The sequence below is a fragment of the Chrysemys picta genome, chromosome 1 (genome assembly GCF_011386835.1).
Source record: "Chrysemys picta bellii isolate R12L10 chromosome 1, ASM1138683v2, whole genome shotgun sequence".
Taxonomy (NCBI): domain Eukaryota; kingdom Metazoa; phylum Chordata; order Testudines; family Emydidae; genus Chrysemys; species Chrysemys picta.
In genome coordinates, this window is record NC_088791.1 from 343,509,463 (window position 1) to 343,528,621 (window position 19,159).

At 49.3% G+C, this 19,159-nt stretch overlaps 1 protein-coding gene across 8 annotated transcripts; it reads right to left on the reverse strand.

Moving 5' to 3' along the window:
• Positions 1 to 2,115: 2,115 nt before the first annotated feature.
• On the reverse strand, positions 2,116 to 18,222 carry UCP3 (uncoupling protein 3). Of its 8 annotated transcripts, XM_042850668.2 has the most exons (10): positions 18,032 to 18,163; positions 16,787 to 16,886; positions 15,204 to 15,445; positions 13,590 to 13,800; positions 12,328 to 12,525; positions 10,782 to 10,883; positions 9,706 to 9,886; positions 8,610 to 9,128; positions 7,068 to 7,587; positions 5,287 to 5,547 (listed from the first exon to the last, which is right to left on the reverse strand). In XM_042850668.2, exons 3-8 carry the CDS (start codon positions 15,327 to 15,329, stop codon positions 9,125 to 9,127), a joined length of 822 nt encoding a protein of 273 aa, XP_042706602.2. In that variant the 5' UTR covers positions 15,330 to 15,445; positions 16,787 to 16,886; positions 18,032 to 18,163; the 3' UTR covers positions 5,287 to 5,547; positions 7,068 to 7,587; positions 8,610 to 9,124. The 8 variants fall into 8 exon arrangements, with proteins under 8 accessions (XP_023959504.2, XP_042706602.2, XP_065437898.1 ...); XM_024103736.3 differs by lacking the exons at positions 5,287 to 5,547; positions 8,610 to 9,128 and adding an exon at positions 2,116 to 2,967; XM_065581826.1 differs by lacking the exon at positions 8,610 to 9,128 and having other exon boundaries at positions 15,204 to 15,425.
• Between the last annotated feature and the right edge of the window lie 937 nt (positions 18,223 to 19,159).

Genomic DNA, 19,159 nt, shown 5'->3' on the forward strand with positions numbered 1-19,159 from the left:
AGCAGTCACCCTGTTCCCTGCCCTCCTCACCCCACTGATCGCCCCACTCCCTGCCTGCCCTTCCCCCACTGATCGCCCTATTTCCTGCCCCCGTGTTACCCCCATCCCACGGATCGCCCCACTCCCTGCCTGCCCTTCCCCCACTGATCGCCCCATTCCCTGCCCCCGTGTTATCCCCACCCCACTGATCGCCCCACTCCCTGCCTGCCCTTCCCCCACTGATCGCCCCATTCCCTGCCCCCGTGTTACCCCCACCCCCACTGATCGCCCCACTCCCTGCCTGCCCTTCCCCCACCGCCGCTAACAAGCAGCATTTCCCTTCCCCCGCCAATGTACGTTGCACTCAGGAGGCGGCAGAAGCGGCGCCGGGCTGCAGGGGCGATCCACGTGTCCCCGAGCCGCTGTGTGTGGGGGTGGGTGTGGGGCGGGGGTTCGGGTTCCCCAGCTCAGCCTGGGCTGGTTGGGAGACAGGGCAGCATCCCACTGCCCTAGCCAATGGGAGAGCAGTGCTAGGAAGGGATGGGAGCAGGTGCTCTGATGAAGGTTAGGAGGGTGCTGAGGCAGGGCTGATGGCCCCGCCCTGGTGCAGAGGTGGGGTGAGTGTTATCTGTCAGCACAGCTGAGTTGGCGATCAAAGGTTGCAGAGGGCGACTGGTCCCATGAGGTGACACAGGCGAACCAGCTGGAAGCAGTAAGTCCATGGCAGGGAGAGGTGAAAAAGGCACTGCTCAGCTGGTCCCTGGGCTATCCAGTGCCGCTGCTGAAGTCAGACACTAACAGACCCTGACACGGAGTGCAGCTTGTCTCTCTCTCTCTCGGTTCCTCAGGAGGTCAGTCAGTTGGAGAGTTCAACCAACCAAGCAAAAATGAAAACATCCTGCAGAGAACAACAAAACAATGGCCAGGAACTTTTTGTCCTGGGGCTTGCCTGGCTCTGGGGGCTGCTAGTGGAACAAAAAGTCTTTCGCCTCTACAGCACTGATGCAGGTTTGGTGTAGATTGGCAGGCACCCAAAGTTGCCACCGTCTGATGGCTACTCAGTGGCCTGTGCAGCAGACAAGTGCCCACCTCACAAAACCCACCCTCAAAGAATCCAAGGGACCTTAAGAGGTCAACTAGTCCAGCCCCCAGTAACGAGGCAGGACCAAGTAACCCTAGATCTCACAGGTGTTTGTCCAACCTATTCTTAAAAACCTCCTAGGGACTTCACAACTTCACCTAGAGGCCCCAGCGAGATGGTGACATTAACCAAAGGATGTAACAGACATGGGGGACAGATGCTCCCCTTTGAACCCTAGAAGTGGGCCGTTCCAAGTCAGCGGGGGTCGGTGGGAGGGGGTGCTTCTGCAAATGAAGCTTGCACTCTGCATCTCTTGTTCTGTTGTTAAGTAGGGGAGTTCAGGCACTACGGACCCAGCACTTTTCAGGAACATGAAATTCACTTGAAACCCCAAACAAAATGAAAAGGGAGGGGACAGAATGGAGATAAAAGACGGTGTAGCCGGCAGCCTGTGAGTTCATATTTCTGCTGTTATTCCAGATCCTCAGAGTACACTTCTGGTTCATCGTGAATTGTCTCCGTGATACAAATGTGGCACCGTAAACCAACGGCAACTCGAGTTCTGTGTGTAAAACAGGTGCCAGAAGCAAAAAGACTAAAAACGACTAATAGTCTATGGAGATTTCCCAAGTGTACCCTCATTCCTATACAATCCATCCTTATGGGCTAAGAGCTCTCTGTTTTCCGTCGGTCTCTCCACTTATAAAATGCACACACGCTGTTCTTATTTCTAGACTGTGCTTTCGGCTGAGCTTCTGTTGCTCAAATAACCCTTGTTCAAAACACAATCATAATCTGATATCGTCCAAGTGGAGACGATTTATTTGCTCACACACTTTCCCTGTTTAAGAGGTCTGGGAAAGATCTGTTTCCAGGGGATTGCTGTTACAGAATTGCCTGAAAAATGGAGGTAAGATTCTGTTAGCCATTTAAAATGATTTGTCTCATGCTACAGGAGACACAGGCAAGAAGTGGAGGCTTATGTTCAACCGACTGCATCTTTCTAATCACCAGAAATGACCCCTGCTAAGAACTGTCCCTGAAAAACAAAATGATTTTGAGACATCTGTGAATCTTTTTATTGAGCTTGGACCGAAATCAGCCCTGACATAAAGATGGAAGTCAATAAGAACTGCATGCGTTCAGCACCTGGTTGCTTTTTTAGATGCCTAAGTATGGATTTGAGTGCCTCACTTTAGATGCCTCACCCTGCTCTACATCCAGAAATTGCACCAGTTTAACTAACTTAGTTTCTACATTAATTTAGTTGAATCCCTGCCAGCGTGGACACTCGTTAATCAGTTTGAGTGCCTTAGCTGCATTACCAAATTTGAGACTATTGGCCTTTCCACCCAGTCGTTAAGAACAGTAGCAACTGTTTTAATTACCTGAATCCTCAAAGGAATATTCAATCATGTGCATGTTCCAAGCTAGTCCTATGAAATAGCCCGTCAAACGACTGCAACATCAGGACATGATGAGTGGGATAAAATGAGCCGGAGTTTTCTGGTCCCTGGATTAGCATTGTCAAGGTGAACAAGGGCTCATGAAGTCTGAGACTTGACAATGAAGAGCCCTTTGAGATGAATAAGGAGTGTTCTCATTTCTTTGTGCTATTGTTTCATTCTATTTCCTGATCCCCAAAAAGGCAGTGGTTGCATTTGAAGGTTCCCTTTACAACCAGAAGGGCTGGACAACATCTAAGATTTGATGCCATAGAGATCAGAACCCCTCTTGAGTATTCTGGCTTCTTTTGCCTCTTCCTTTGAACTCAGGACTTTAGTAGCCTCTCTGTTGGGATTCGTTGAGGAATATTGGATTGGAAGGTTACTTCATTGTGCCTCAGCGCAGGCAACGGACTAGCCGACCTCTTGACATCCCTTCCAGTCCTGCATTTCTCTGGTTCTCTGAAAGTTGGGCGTAAGCAGAGTTGCGATAAATTGCACGAAGGAGCTTTGTTTTTTAAAAAGAGTGAATTAAAGACACTGCATTGAAACACACCCAGCAAAGTGCAGCGGAGTGAGGGATTTCAAAAAACAGGCAACACTTTAAAAAACAACGGAACCTCATTTCGCTTGAATTCCACAAATGGAGAAACCAAGGAAGGCACAACACAGGTGATTTGCCCGAAGTAACAGCGTAGCACACTAGGGACTTTAACCCTTGCCGACCAGGGGTTCCCTAGCGTAGACGGAGATTAGCAAATGGAACCCAGGTCTCCTCACTTTCAGACTCTGACCCAACCTCTACCTCAGAATTCGAGTTCTGATTGGCTGGTTGGCTCCTTTTTCAGGGATGTTGCCACCTTGGATCAACACCCAGAGGCTCACATCTGGGGACTGATCACTGAAAAGGGTCACGAATGAGCTGGGACTTACTAGTGCTTTGCTTAGCTTCAGCCAAAATATCCCCCCACTGCTACATTCTGAAGAAACCTTCTAAAAAGCATCACTTTGCTCCACAAGGAAAAGGGACCAGATCCCATCACATATGTTAACTCCTCAATGCTGCTTTGAATGGTTTGACGCTATCTGTTCTACTGCTTCGCACCACTGCAGAAGAGGGCATCAATAAAAGACACTCTGGTGTGGCTTAATTCTTTAATGCCACCATCATAGTCCAGTTAGAAGTAGAATTGAATGTTGATGTATCTGTCTTAGAGTTTTCTATTCTGCCCATCATTGTAGTATCTAAGGCAGTGGTTCTCAACGAGGGGCACACGTACCCAGGGGGGTACTCAGAGGTCTTCCAGGAAGTGCATCAACTCATCTAGGTATTTGCTAGTGCTTTTTATGTAGCATGTTGTAAAACTAGGCAAAGTCAGAACCAAGTAAAATTTCATACAATGACTTACTTATACTGCTCTATATACTATACGTTGAAATGTAAGTACAATATTTATATTCCAATTGATTTATTTTATAATTATCTGGTAAAAATGCAAAAGTCAGCATTTGGTCAGTAACAGTGTGGCTGTGACACTTCTGTATTTTTATGCCTGATTTTGTAAGCAAGTAGTTTTTAAGTGAGGTGAAACTTGGGGGTACCCAAGACAAATCAGACTCTTGAAAGGGGTACAGTAGGTTGAGAGTCACTGATCTAAGGCAGGGTCCACCCTTGAAAGTTATATCAGCAGAGCTACATCGGTCAGGAGTATGAAGAAAACACCCCAACTGATGCCGACCTAAGCCTCAGAGTAGATGCAGCTATGTCAACGGAAGAATGCTTCTGTTGGAGTAGCCAATGTCACGCCGGGAGGTGGTGTTCCTGCACTGACAGAAAACTCCATCTGTTGGGTAGGCTGCGTCTGCACCAGGGGGCTGTGCTGGGCTAATCTTTATGGGTTATAAGCAACAGAGGGTCCTGTGGCACCTTTGAGACTAACAGAAGTACTGGGAGCATAAGCTTTCGTGGGTAAGAACCTCACTTCTTCAGATTTATGGGTTATGAATTTCAGTGCTTGCAAAGAGCGTGGGGCTGTTGGCTGTGGGTACAGAGCAGCTGTGCACGGAGGGTGAAATTCACCTCTGTGCAGTGAATCACAGCAGAGTACGCAGCACGTATCCCACTTGGCCTGGAGGGTGCGTCCATCCCAGATAAGTGCATGAGCCTCGTACTGACTGCACAGGGGTGCTCCGCTCTGGCTGCAAGCTCTGAGTTAGCGTTGCTACTAGGTGTAGCTCAAGCTGGTGATTCTGATCTGCAAAGCCCTGTATCATTTGGGATGCCATTTACTGCTCCACCGGGACAGTTAAAGGGGACTTGCAAAGGATGTTTTTAAGAGACCCTTAACTGTGGCCCTTGTTGATCCTTTAGGATGTGAACCACGGAGGCCGGAAAGGGGCCGGTGCTGCTGGAGCAGACTTCCCCAAATCACTCCTGTGAGCTCAGCACTGAAGGGGAAATTCAGCACAAGGTTTCTGCACCTGGACCGGGGTGAATTCCACGCCACTGCTCGGGTGGGGGCCTGCCTGCTGTAGTCGCCATTGTCTTTCATTGACCAGGGCGATGCTGTTGCTTTGGCCTTGGGTTAGTGCTTTTGGTGAAGCAGGTTCATTTGTCCAGCTCAGAAAGATGCAGGGTGAGCTGATCCCACTAGGATTCAAGCATTGGGATCGTTCTAGGTATTTCTAACCCGATGCTTAGATCCCTCAGCCGTCCCCTCTGGGTTTGCTCCACAGGCCTTTCAGCATGGGCCAGAGAGGAAAAAGAGAGAAAGAACTAAATTTGCCAAGGAAAAGCCAGGAGACCCGCAACGGGATCCCCTGGGGGCCCTCTGAGTTCTTTTATTAGCAATGGCTGCAAGGTGGCAATAACAATGACACAGTTGAATGGCCACTATTCCCCTGTGACACGAGTGATCCACATGGGTGGGCAATGTTCCTCCAGTAACCCCCTCTCAGTGCAGCTCCAGAACACTGACTAGTGTGCACCGCAGGCAGATCGGGTCGGTGTCCTACTGCAGTTCCATCTGTGGGCGGTCGGCTCTGTGGGAGGGAGGGAGGGAGGGAGGGAGGGAGGAACTAAAGTTACCCGTGTCTTGGTAGGCGTTTCTTTTGCATTAATTTATCCCACTTCTGCTTCCCAGCACATCAGCTGAATCATACAGAGACCAGAGATGGAAAAGACCTGGCAGGTCCCAGCTGGTTGGTCCTTTCACCAGGCTTGTTCCCTAAAGTCTATTCATCAGTGTATAATCCAGTCTAAGGCCTTGGCTACCCTGCAAAGGGTTTGCCAGTATAGCTATGCCGACAGACCAGCAAGAGAGTTCTTTTCCCAGTACACCTTGTACCTGTTCTCCAAACAAAATCAACTATCCTAGCAACAGGCCTTTTTTTGCTGGTAAAACTGTATCTGCACTGGGGCGTTTGCTGGCCAGTTGATTTAGTTGGGAGGAGAGCTGGGGGCACTGGAATAAGCTATGCTGCCAAGGCACAATTTTGCTGCATCCACACGAAGAGCACTTTGCTCATCTAGTACTCTGGTATACCTATACCGGTAAAGCCTTCCACCTGTTGACTTGGCTCTATTCAGTATAGTTATGGTGGTAATATTTCTGCTTGTAGACCAAGCCTATCTTTAAACAACTTGAAGGACGGGCCTTCCACCACTTGGGAGCCAAGCTCGACCCTCACTGTTAGGAAACCTTTCCTGATTTTTCTCCTACGTTTTCCTTGGTTTAATTTCATCCCCTCACTCGCAGTTACCTGCTCCTCTCAGACCACCCCTTACCAAATCATTCCCTTGGTGGTGTTATCCAGCTCACAGTAACATCTGAGTACCTCCCCACACTCCTGTGAGGCTAGGGAAGAATTATCCCGGCGCCCGCAGCAGAACAGGGAATTGAACCAACGCTGAATCTCATTGGGTTACTTCTTTCTAGAGCTGTCAGGAAATGATTTTTTTCCACTATAAGATTTTAAAGGTTTTTTTGCCCCCCAAAATTATTGTTTTGATAAAACCCACCATTTTTTTTTGACAAAAACAGAATATTTTTTTGCAAAAATTTCCCATTTCTTCAAAAAGTTTAGATGGACATTTTTTGACTATTTATTTCTTCCCATGTCCCAAGTGTCTCTAAGTTCCTTTGAGTTATTGCTCCGATCTTGCTGCTTGCCAGAAAACTTAAAAGAAACAAGCATAAAATGATCTAAAAACCAGCCCAACTCGTTGAGGGGCTGGGGTAGAGAGCAGTGTGGGGGCGGGGTTTGTGTCCTCCTGCTGGGCAGGGGGCGGAGCACGGACCATGCCGCATGCACCATGAAAATAAAAAGCCCAGAGAAAAAGTGGTGCCTAGAGTTAAGCAGAAAAACCCACCTGGGTAAAGAACCCACCAATCTGTAAAAAGCTAAGCCCAAAGTCCCTTACTCACTACACTGGCAATTTCCGCCGTTTGCTATCACTCATGAAGGCTGTTTAATCCTTCTGAAGATATTCAATAAGACTAAACCCAATGCTGACCCCTGTGCTTCCCCATCGCACTGCTCTCCCATCCCCCAAAGCGTACCTTGCTCTTTATCATCACCCTGGGATTATGCTCCAGTTTCCTGTCCACATGGCAGCACCTGGATCCAAGATGGTTCGAAGAGCTCAGTGGCCGTATCGAAAGTTTGGCTTCACTGATGGTTTGGTTTTTTCTAGTCCTTTTTCGTCGCTTCAGTATCTTGCATCCCTTGGGCATGTTTAAATAACGTAATTTATGTTGGCATCTCGCCGACTGTGACAAGTGGGTTTCGAAAAGCCAGCTGTTGCCGGACAGTCCATCCAAAGCCGCATGTCCCCACCTCAGCGGCTGGGAGTGTGTGTCCCGGTCAGAGTTCAGCCGAGAGAGCCAGCTTTGCCTGGGAGAGGAGAATCCATGGGAGCCCCCAGGCTGTCCTCTGTCATCTCATCCCAGAGACCTCCCTGGGGCTTAGGACGGAGACGCCTACGTCTCATGGGCCAGCATCATGGCGCGTTTCAGCTGCTCGTAGGTCACAAACATCACCACGTTCCAGGATCCCAACCGCAGGAACGAGGGCATGAACCTGAGAGAGGGGACAATAGACATTAAGCGATCCAACAGTGTAGAGGCTAAAGAATTTCCCCTTCATCCCCAACCAGGGTACTCCAAGCCCCTGGCAACCAACAAGCTGTATCTTGGCTGGTGGATCCCCCATCCACTAGCTCCCTTATGATCCTTGCTATCCATGGATTCCCCTCTGTTGCTCTCCTGCCTGGCATCACGCACCCTCAGCCAGCTCCCCCCTGCCACTCCTATTCTTTAACACTAGCCTTGATTCCTGCCCGGCCCAACATCGCACCCACCCCTGGCTAGAGACACCTTACCGGTTGCTCTGCACACACACGGTGCTCTGTAAATAATGAGACCGAGCCAGGTGGGCTTGACTCTTTCCCGTGCTTCGCAAGCACAGCAGAATATGAAACCAGACTAATCTGTAATACTTAGCCCTGGGCTAGGCCCAGATTCGCAAAGGCACCAACCTCCCACTGATTTCAATGAAAGTCAGGCACCACCTTTGAGCATCTGGGCCCTTACGCTCATCAGCTGCAGATCTCAAAGTGCTTTACAGAGCTGGGTAGGTATAATCCTCACCTAGGGCACCAGGATTTGGGGGGGCGGCATTTTGCCGCCCTCGGTGGCAATTCGGCGGCGGGGGGTCCTTCCGCACTCCGGGTCTTTGGCGGCAATTCTGCGGCGGGTCCTTCACTCACTCCGGGACCCGCCGCCGAAGTGCCCTGAAGACCGGGAGCGCGGAAGGACCTGCCGGCCGCAGAATTACCGCCGCTGACCAGGAGCGCGGAAGGACCCCCGACTAGGGCGCCAAAAACCCTGGTGCCGCTCCTGATTCTCCCCATTTTACACACAGGGAAGTGGAGGCGCAGAGAGCTCCAGGCTCCCATGTTGTAAAGGCTTCTGGGCGTCTTGTGTTTTGGATGCCCGGGCTGAGAGCCTCATGCCTGCTCTGCAAAGGTACTAAGCATCCACCACAAGCCAGCTGAAGCCAGCAGGTGCTTACGGGACAGACTGACAATGTCCTGGACCAACCTTGTGGAATGAAGATAAGCTTATAGCAGACTGGATAAGGGTTGATGCCTTCGGGGGGCGTTGTGTTAAAAAGGCAATGGTGTCTGTGGCACTGTGTGGCACTCCTCGAGGAGGAGGAGGAGGATACGAATGTCATTCCTCCAGTGGGTGTTTGGAGCTACCCCCTGGGGAAGTGGAGTTCAGACGGGATTCTCCAGGGACCAACAGACAAAGGAAGGGTTGGGGATAAACAGCCTGGTTACAAATAGGCTCAGGGCCATCTTCCTGATCCAGCAAGCAGACAGGACCCCTGGTTCCTGGAGGGCCCCAATCCTTTGGGGAGGGTTGGGCCTACTAGGCGCTTGTTCTGAGGTAAAGCTGTGATGAACTTGAAACCCCAAGGAAACCCCGTGGGTGGGGGGTTGCAGGACTGCTCCTGCCCGAGCCCATGCGAGGATTGGGGTGATCTCTGGTGAGCTTCTTAGCTTGTGTTCAAGTTCTTTCCTTGTTTTTAATGTGTTTTCTCTGTAGCACTTTTACCTTAAGAATAAAATAGACATGCACAGAAAGAGCGGTGGGGTATCTATAACCGGGGCCGTCACACTGTTAAGCAGCTCTGAAGAGAAAGCAAGCAGGCCTCCTGGAGCAGGCTGGGAGTAACACAGTGAAGGCAGGGAACAGCTCAGCCTGGAGATGCTCCGGGCAGAAGGGCGAGAGCTGCGTGTTTCCACCCAAGAGAGGGGACAGCCAGGGGAGCCGGAAGCCTGGGAGCGGGCCCTTACGGGATCACTGAGGGGAACCAGATGTGGAGTTGCCCTGCCCTGTGATGCTTATCACCTCTGAAAATCTCAGGCTGGAGGTGCCATGGACCGAGCCACCCATTAGAGGCCGCTTTGGAAAAACTGTCCCAAAGTGACTTGCCCATCGTCACATGAGCTGGTAGCAGAGAGCGGACGAGAACCCAGGTCTCTTGACTCTCAGCCCAGTGCTCTGTCACTGTCAGTCTCCTCTGTAGACTTGTTACATGAACACATGCGCTGCTCCTTGAATAGGCCATGGGCTCGGTACAGGCCTGGATACAGATTTGTAGCTGGCTCAGTGCCTAAGCACCACTTACCCCTTGTAAAACGCTGTGGGTCCTTCCAGGATCACCATGGTGAGCATACAGTTCAAGGCATTTTTGTACTGGCCACGGGTGGAATTCATGTATCTCGTCTTCACGACGTCGACGGGCGAAGCCACCACAGTGGCGCAGAACCCAGCTCCGAAAGCAGCGACGAAATGGCAAGGAAAAGTGTCTGGGGGTGGGAAATGGGTAATAGGTTTTGGGGTAATGGAATTTTCCACTGCAAACGGGATGATTTTGCCTTTACAAGCCACTTGCAATTAGTCATTGGTGCCATGCACAGCTAGAGCGTATTCCACCCAAGGACCTCCGTTCAATTTACAGACATCAATAAACTGGCCCTCTCCCCGAGAGATTGGGAAGTATCTCCATTCTCCACATGGGGGAAACTGAGGCACAGGAGGTTTGACACTATCTTTGGGACGCACACCTTGAGACTTTTTGGGCCTGATTTTCAAAGCTACAGAGCCAGTTGTAACGCCAGCTGAAGTCCATGAGAGCTGCGAGGTCTCAGCACCCCTGAAAATCAGGCCCAAGCTGCTCAAAGCTGGATGCCTCAAAACTGAAGTACGTAAAATCCACAAGCACTTCTGAAAATTTGGGGCTAAGCACCAGGTTCCCAAAGGGATTTAGGCACCTAGTGGGATTGTCTAAAGTGTGTAGGCACCTAACTCCCAGTGGGAGTTTTTGGAAATCCAACTAGGTGCCTATCTACACCTTTAGGTGCCTGAATCCCTTTGAAAATCTGTCCCTAAGTGACTTGCCCAAGGTCATGCAGGGAGTCTGTGGCAGAGCTGCGAATAGATCTTAGGTCTTCTAAGGTCTAGTGCTCTGTACTAGACCATCCTTACCACCATGCTACTGAAACCTCCAGCTGACGTCTGAAGCAGCATGGGTAGCCGGCTCCAGCCCTCTTTGCCAGAGTGAGCATCACCCATTGTGGAAGGCCATTGGGAGGAGAAGCAATGGAGAGGACTCAGAGAGACAGAGCTCTAACCACCAGGCTCCACAGATGGAAAGGACGAAGGAAAGACACCCTCACTCACTCAAGGCCCTCTTTCCCTCACCTGTCATTAGATGATATTTCAGCAGCATCTCCTTGAGGAGGTCATAGGTAACCATCTCTCCGCAGTTCACAATGGCGTTGCGGGTGATGTTGGGTAACGTCCCTGAGGCAGAAGATGCAAAGGATGAATGGTTTAGAGAGTGACTCTGGCCATGTGAGCTCACACTGCTCTTCTGAAAGCAAAGTAGGGCAGGTGATGACCATGACTGTATTATTATTAATCGTGTTCATTACCCCTGTGCCTAAAGGAGCTCTACCAGATGGCAGGAGTTCTGTGATACCAGGATTTTAAGGGATAATAAGAATAATATTTGGCATTTACGTGGCATTATTTATCCACAGCGGTCAAAACACTTTACAAAAGTGGCCAAGACTCATTATCCCCATTATACAGTGGCGGAGAGAGAAGCCCAGAGTTACACACCAATTCAATGACAGAGCAAGCGATGGATCCTGGGAGTCCTGCGACTCAGTCCTGGGCTTGGATAGTTCGATCACAATTCTATCTCGAGCGCCCAAGGAAACGGGGAGCGAGTAAATGACGAGGCAAATCTGTTATTGCAGGTCTGTGGGCTTGCCAGGAACCTTATTTCTGTGACGCGAGAGGAAAAAGGACATTCCATCTCGCCCTGGATGGGATGTGCCCCCAAACCATCGCAGGTGAGTGCTGACATAAAATCATCATTAGCGTCACCATTGTTAATGATTTAATCTCTGATCATTTAGGTAGAAGTATCCCACTGTTCTGGGGTCGGGGTGGAGTCTGGGGTTGTGAGCAGGGCCTGAATAGAACACCCCACTTTCCTTTTTCTGACCCACCAGCCCCCTCATTTGGGAGGGGGGGGTGGCGTTTTGGTTTGCTCTGCTCTGGTCTGAGATTGGTTGTGATCCGCCCTTTGGGGTCTAACAGTCAGTGTGTTTGTTGTGGCTTATGCTACAATGAGCCAGTCTGGGAAATGCGTCCCTCTCTCCTGTCTCACCTTAAAAATACTACCCGGTGGTATAAAATCCTGCAGTGGTAGCAGATTATAGGTGAAAGTCCCATCCTGTGCCGAGCCAGGGTGAGGGCTAGGTACCACTCAGGTCCTATTTTAAGCCCTCTTAGGGCTGCCCTAACCTGCAACAGGGGCAGCCATCCCCAGGATAGAAGAGCAGGCCTCCTCCCCACTGTGCCGGAGCAGAAATGGGGATCTGGGAAGCAGGGAAGGGAATGCCATCTGGTCACATGGACCTGCTGCCAGAACTGTTGCATGGCCACTTTAAAACCAGCTGGCCCTGTCCTCCAGGGATATCTGCAGAACCCGAGGGGCCAGAGCTGAATTCTGTTAGCTGGGCTTGCTCTGTTCACCTTCATCTATTGAATACTAAGGGCCATGGGAATTAGGGGCCTAAATACTTTTGAGGAGCTGGGCCCAGATTCTTAACTGGTGTAATCTGGCGTAGCTCCATTGACTTCCATACACTGACCTCAGTGGAGCTACCCTGATTTACACCAGTGGGCAATTGGTCTGGGAGGCTCTCTCGCTCCACACAGATAAATCCTGTACCTTTCCAGAGGCCTCTGACCCCTTCCTCCTTGGCAATGGTTTTGTAGGCATCCACAGTCCCGTTGTATTTCTTGGTTCCATCTGTCAGCCTCACGTGGGCTTGGAATCGCACCTTGACCACGTCGGTCGGCTGGGCACACGTGACTGCCATGGCTCCGGTGGTGCAGCCCGCCAGCAACCGGGTGAGAACGCCGGCATCTGAATGGGAGCGAATAAACTGGGTAGCAAGCTCTGGGTCTGTCTCTAGGATCGACAGCTAGGTAGCAACGCACAGAGCTGAGTTTTTCTCAGCCTCCCCACTAAATCAGAGTGCCTTTCACCTCCCTTGCTAGGGCTGGGCGCGAGCATGTCCCCTCCATCCAGCACTGAGGCCACAGGCAAAGGCCGACTCCCTGCATGGCCTCGGGGATGTCACTTAGCCTAACTTTTCAGGTGGCCTCTAATTTGGGGGTTGGCCTCAGTTTTCTGGATGCCCAACTTTAAACTCTCCGGGTCTGGTTTTTAGAGGCGTTGAGCAGCACTGGAGATAGCAACCATCAGGAAGCTGTGAATAGGGTAAGAGAAGGCCCTGCTCACCGTGTCCCGCTACACCCTCCCTTTGCACCCCGCCAACACTGACCGAGGCCCCCCCAGGCTGATCCAGCTGCAGACTCTGGCTCCAAAGAGAGGGAACCGCTTGTCACATGTTTGGTTCTGAAATGTAGTTTTTAAATGGGAAGGACCAAGCTCTTTAAACCTGGCCTGCCATTGTTTGACGGGGCAGTGGATGTCAACAAGACATCGAGTATCTGATCACGTCCCAAAGCAGGTGCTCAAACATCTAGTTTAGCTGCCCTCAGGGCACTGCAGGACCTGGGTGAGACTGGGATCCTATGTGTTCACTTGCATCTGAAGAAGTGAGGTTCTTACCCACGAAAGCTTATTCTCCCAATACTTCTGTTAGTCTTAAAGGTGCCACAGGACCCTCTGTTGCTTTTTACAGATTCAGACTAACACGGCTACCCCTCTGATATGTGTAGCACGTTTACCCCATTCGTAATTTGGGATCTCAGGTTATTCAGCTCACTGTAAATTTTTTTTTTTAAGTGGCAACCTCTAGGATAATGGGCCAGAGCCTCAGCTGGTGTGAATCAGCGGAGCTCCATTAGTGGAGTTCATCAGCTTCCATGAACTGATTCACACCAGCTGAGGGTGTGGCCCGACGTTCTGAACTAGAGGTTGAGAACACGGCCCCTGGACGCGCGTGTGGTGCCAGCACTCACTCTCCGACCCCGTGGAGGTGTAGAATTGTTTCACGGAGTCGTACAGCCCGATACGAATGGAAGCGAAGCTCATCTGACGCTGGAGCCCAGCCACCAGGCCGTTGTACAGGCTCGTGGGACCTTCCGTCTTCACCATGGTGGTGATGGTGCCAAAGACGCCCTTATAGTGGATGGTCTTCACGCTCTTGGTAGGCTTGGGCTCTCCCTGGATCTTCAAGATGGACAGACAGACGTCATTATTAGTAGATGACAATTCGCCTCTAGTGCAGCCAACTAGAGCCGGCTCCTGAAACCTTTATTCACGTGAGTAGTTCAAGCAAAGTCAGGCATGAGGAAGGGTTTGCAGAGATGGGCCCTTAGCTAAGAGAGTTCATGAGCTAAAAGCTCAGTTCAAGGTAGTTTGGGGCATGTACTGAGCTAGGAAGGTATTAAATTGTCATTTCTATGTGCAGTCCACCTGCAGCTGGGGTTCTGATCGGTGAACTAGTTGCAAGGCGATAATTGTCATACATTTACACATCAGCTTCCATCCAGCTGGATACCCAAGGACTGTGCAAGCAATATACCGTCTTCATCTCTTTGCTCACCACTGAAATGCAGCCATCTCTGGGGTAGAGTGTGGCAGCTGTTTATCAGTCTACAGCGACATTACAGGTCAAATCAAGTCAGGAACTGAAGAGGACTCTACCGTATCCAGCTGAAAATGGTGGAGCAGGTAAGTAGCCTAGATGTAATTATCAATGATGGGATTTGGCCAGAACGATGGTGGGAGGCAAAATTCATTCATGTTTGTAAAGTGCTTTGAGATCAGATAGAAAATGCTCTCCAGTATCAATGCAAAGAGGATGAGATTTATCCTGGTGCAGGGGGTCAGCACAAGGCCTAGGTACCATTTCAGATCCACTTTGAGGGCTCGGGGCAGATCCTCAGCGGGGGTAAACTCTCAGAGCCTCGTTGACTTCCAAGTGACAGTTTACCCTAGCTGAGGTTCTGGCCTTTTAAGTGGTCCCTCGCTCTTGTGCTGGAGGCTCTGCATGGTGTCGATGTCACTCAGAACTATAATCAAGTCGTGTCTGTAAAAAAAAGTGATGCCTGATTTCCGTTATTCACATTCCAGCAAAAAAACAACCTGGACTTGCTGAGAAGAATACGACTGAGGCATCTCTAGGAACCCGCAGATCTGCAGGGTACACAACAAACATCATCTGAAATCAAACCAGGTATGTTAGAGCCTGATCCAACTCCCGCTGATGTCTTTACATTAACTTTTAATGGGAGTTGGATTGACCCTTAAAATTAACAGATGGGAGGAAAAAAGACCTAGTCTGTTTCTCAGCAAGTGCTGGATTTGTCCAATGATTTAATCTAAAATGCCTTTCACTCCATTTGAGAGACCACGTGGGTCTGAGGATTGGGACTTGGAAGCGCTCGATTCTGTGCCCAGCTCTGCGGCTGACCTGCTACATGATTCTGAACAAAACTCTTTGTCTTGACTATTTCGACTGTTGTCACATTGGAGCAGGGACCGTCTCCCACTACGTGTCTATACATTGTGCCTGACACTGCTGAGTCCCGGTATCCTTGTACTATAGGAATACCAACAAGGACGTTTACCTGCAGTCTGACTTTCGCCGTGTCCAGAGGGAAGGTGCAGAGATCTGCTATGCATGCTGCCATCCCAGCACCCAGGAACTTAACAGTAGCAGTTGGAGGGATGTCAGTGGGCTTCAGTCCGACCATTGCTTCCCTGGGTTAGCAGGAATCACAGTTCAGCAAATAGATTCTCCTCTGGAAGCAGCGTTGAATCTGCAAACGATGGACGGCAGTGATATTCTCCTTGGAAGATACGAATGAAGCTGTAAATATATTAGGGCTGTTAAACGATTAAAAAGATCAAATGTGAAATTAAAAAAATCACGATTAATGGCAGTTTTAATCACACTGTTAAACAATAATAGGATACCATTTATTTAAATATTTTTGGATGTTTTCTACATTTTCAAATATATTGATTTCAATTACAACGCAGAATACAAAGTGTACGGAATGGAACGGTGGCTGAAGCAAGAAGGGGCGTACGAATAATTAGCATATCTGGTCTGGCACGTAAATATCTTGCAACGCCAGCTACAAAAGTGCCACGTGAATATCTGTTCTCACTTTTAGGTGACATTGTAAATCAGAAGTGCACAGCATTATCTCCCATAAATGTAAACAAACTTGTGTGTCTTAGCGATTGGCACAACAAGAAGTAGGACTGAGTGGAATTGTAGGCTCTGAAGTTTTACATTAGGTTTGAGTGCAGTTATATAACAAAAAAAATGTCTACATTTGTAAGTTCAACTTTCATGATAAAGAGATTGCACTACAGTACTTGTATGAGGTGAACTGAAAAATATTATATCTTTTATCTTTTTTACAGTGTAAATATTTGTAATTAAAAATAATATAAAGTGAGCACTGTACACTTTGTATTCTGTGTTGGAATTGAAATCAATATATTTGAAAATGTAGAAAAACAACCAAAAATATTTATAAAAATGTAAATTGGTATTCTATGATTGTTTAACAGTGTGATTAAAACTGATTAATTGTGATTAATGTTTTTAATTGTGATTAATTTTTTAAATCAAGTTAATTTATTTTGAGTTAATCGCTTGAGTTAACTGTAGTTAACTGACAGCCCTAAAATATATGTAATGCATCTCTGGATCTCAGTCAAATGGATAATAGATGGACAAGGAAAGAAAATATTTTACATTTATTTATTTATTAACAATGGCTGATCATCACTTAGCTCTGCATTCGGGGGGAGTGTCCTTTGGAATTTTCCAACTCAGCTACCTACACACTGGATGGATTTGGACAAGTTATGATGTCCCAGATACTATTGATCTTAGGGATGTTTGTGGCCCCTATGGTATCTGGTATCAGGGGATTGCCGTGTTAGTCTGTATCCACAAAAACAACAAGGAGTCCGGTGGCACCTTAAAGACTAACAGATTTATTTGGGCATAAGCTTTCGTGGGTAAAAAACCTCACTTCTTCAGATGTGGTATCTGTGGTATCTGAGCACCTCACAATCTTGATTGTATTTATCCTCACAGCCCAACATACCTGTGAGGCGAGGCAGGGCAGGGCTATTAACCCCATTGTGCTAACGGGGAACTGAGGCACAGAGAGGCTAGGTGACATACCCAAGGTCAGGCAAGAAGTCTGTTGCAGAGCAGGGGATTGAATCCAGGTCTCCCCAAACCACAGCTAGTGTCCTAACCACTGGATCATCCTTTTCCCTTCCTATGGTGCTCATTGAAGAATGGCGTGAAGAAAGTAAATAAGGATGTGTTATTTATCCCTTCACGTAACACAAGAACCAGGGATCACCTGGTTGAAATTAACAGGCAGCAGGTTAAAACAAACATAGGGAAGTACTTCACACAATGTACAGTCAACCTGTGGCACTTGTTGCCTGGGGATGTTGTGAAGGCCAAAAGTACAACAGGGTTCTAAAAACAATTAGAGAAGTTTCTGGAGGATAGGTCCGTCAATGGCTATAAGCCAAGATGGTTAGGACGCACCCCCCTGCTCTGGGTATCCCTAAGCCTCTGACTGCCAGAGGCTGGGACTAGACAACGGAGGCTGGATCACTTAATAATTGCTCTGTTCTGTTCATTCCCTCTAAAGCACCTGGTATTGGCCACAGTCGGAAGACAGGATGCTGGACTAGATGGACCATTGGTCTGATCCAGTGTGGCCGCTCTTATGTTCTTATGAAGCCAATGGGACTGCTTGTGGGAACAGATCCCCGTCCACACTGGCAGTACCAGCTTGTTTTTATAACCACCCAGGCTAGGACACCCTCATCTGACCTGGTTACCGCAACTACTCTTGCTCTTAGCTCTCTGGAGAGCTAGAGGAATCCTGCTCCAGATTCCCCACTGGTGGAAGCAGACGCAGCGTTGGTGACTCTCAGCAGCAGGCCGGAGCAGTGAGATGTGAAAACTAGTGCAGGTGTGGTGAAAGCCAGTGATGCACTCACTCCAAACGGGACAGACAACATGAGGTTCTCACCCCTGGGTGCTTGGAGGGATGAGGCGTCGTGTTTGGGGGTGACAGAAAGGGAGCTGCATGCAGCACAAACACTAAGCCAACCTCTGCCCTGCACCTGGTCAAAAGCCCCTTCAAATCAATGGGCGTCTCTCCATTGCCTTCAGTGGGTTTTGGCGCAGGCCCTTTCTGCAGTGGGGCTGCTGAGATGTAAACGGGGGCACTTACTTAGTCAGGCTTCACGCAGGCAACACTCTCCCGGGCACGAGAGCAGCACCAGCACCTAGGTAGCTAGATGCTGATGGCAGTGGGGGAGGAATGAGGAGGCAGAGCAAGGACTGCAGGGTTCAGCCCACTCATAATAACCCACAGCACCGCTGAACGCTTAGCCTTACCTTAGAGATGCAGCTGGCTGAGTGCACTCCGCTCCTTGCCATCCTCTGTGAGCCGAGTGTCTTGACTCCTTATTTATATATCCCTCGTGGGCTGCACTCTTAGCTGAATGGCAAAGGATAAGGACAGAGATCATTTAACATCAACGAGTTCACGAGCACCATCCTCCCTCCCTCCCTCCCTCCCTCCCTCCGGAGGTTTAAAATAGATCAGAGAGGACAAGTCATGAGACCCTGGTGTTTTTCAGGAAGCCTCACACTGTCACACTAGTTCTGGACAGCGCAGCAATGGTGGTAGCCCTTGTGTTCTAGTGCACTGTTAGTCTAGGCAAGGCTAAAGTGAGAGACGTGATGGGGAAAGTGGTCTGGAGGGGTCACAAGCAAGTGAAGAAAGCAGCACCATAGAGAGATACGGTATATTTTTAAAAGCTCATGTACTCACTTGCTGCTCAGCCCTCTCGTGTCGTGTTCAGGTGGGCTGCTTAGCGTAGACTGTCTTTACCAAGGATGATTTTGTGGTGAAAACCCTTGGCTGGGACTCAGAAAATGGGCATTCAATTCTGCTTCATCACAGCTTGTGTGTGTGAGACCTTGGGCAAGTCACTGGAGCCCAGACCCACAAAGGTATTTAGGCTTCCTTCCATTGAAATTAGGGGAACTGGGAGCCTAAATACCTTTGTGGGTCTTGGCGTTAGCCTCTCTGTGCCTCACTTCCCCTATCTGTATAATGGGGATAATAACTTCCCTTTCCTTGCAGCGAAGCATGGCTCCGGCTCGCTCTCGGGGGTGGGTAAGCAGCACTCGCCCTGGTCCTGGACTGGTGCTGTCACAGCTCCCCTGCCTGTGTCTGTCTACTGTAACCACACTGCGCAGCGGTGTTGTGAGTACAAGGTTGTTACTGTCTGTGAGGTGCTCACACACTAAGGTGTGGGCTATATAAGAACACAGCCAGCACATCCAAGAACACTGTAATTAGCTCCATTGGGAAGCTGAGTTAGCGGAATAGGCAGGGTGTATGGCTCTAATTTATACCCCCTTATGCATCACTACTGAATTTGGCCCCTTGTCTTTTCCTGGCCGGAGAGCACCTCCCATGCTAGCTGTGCTAAGCAGAATACAATGTCACTGCCA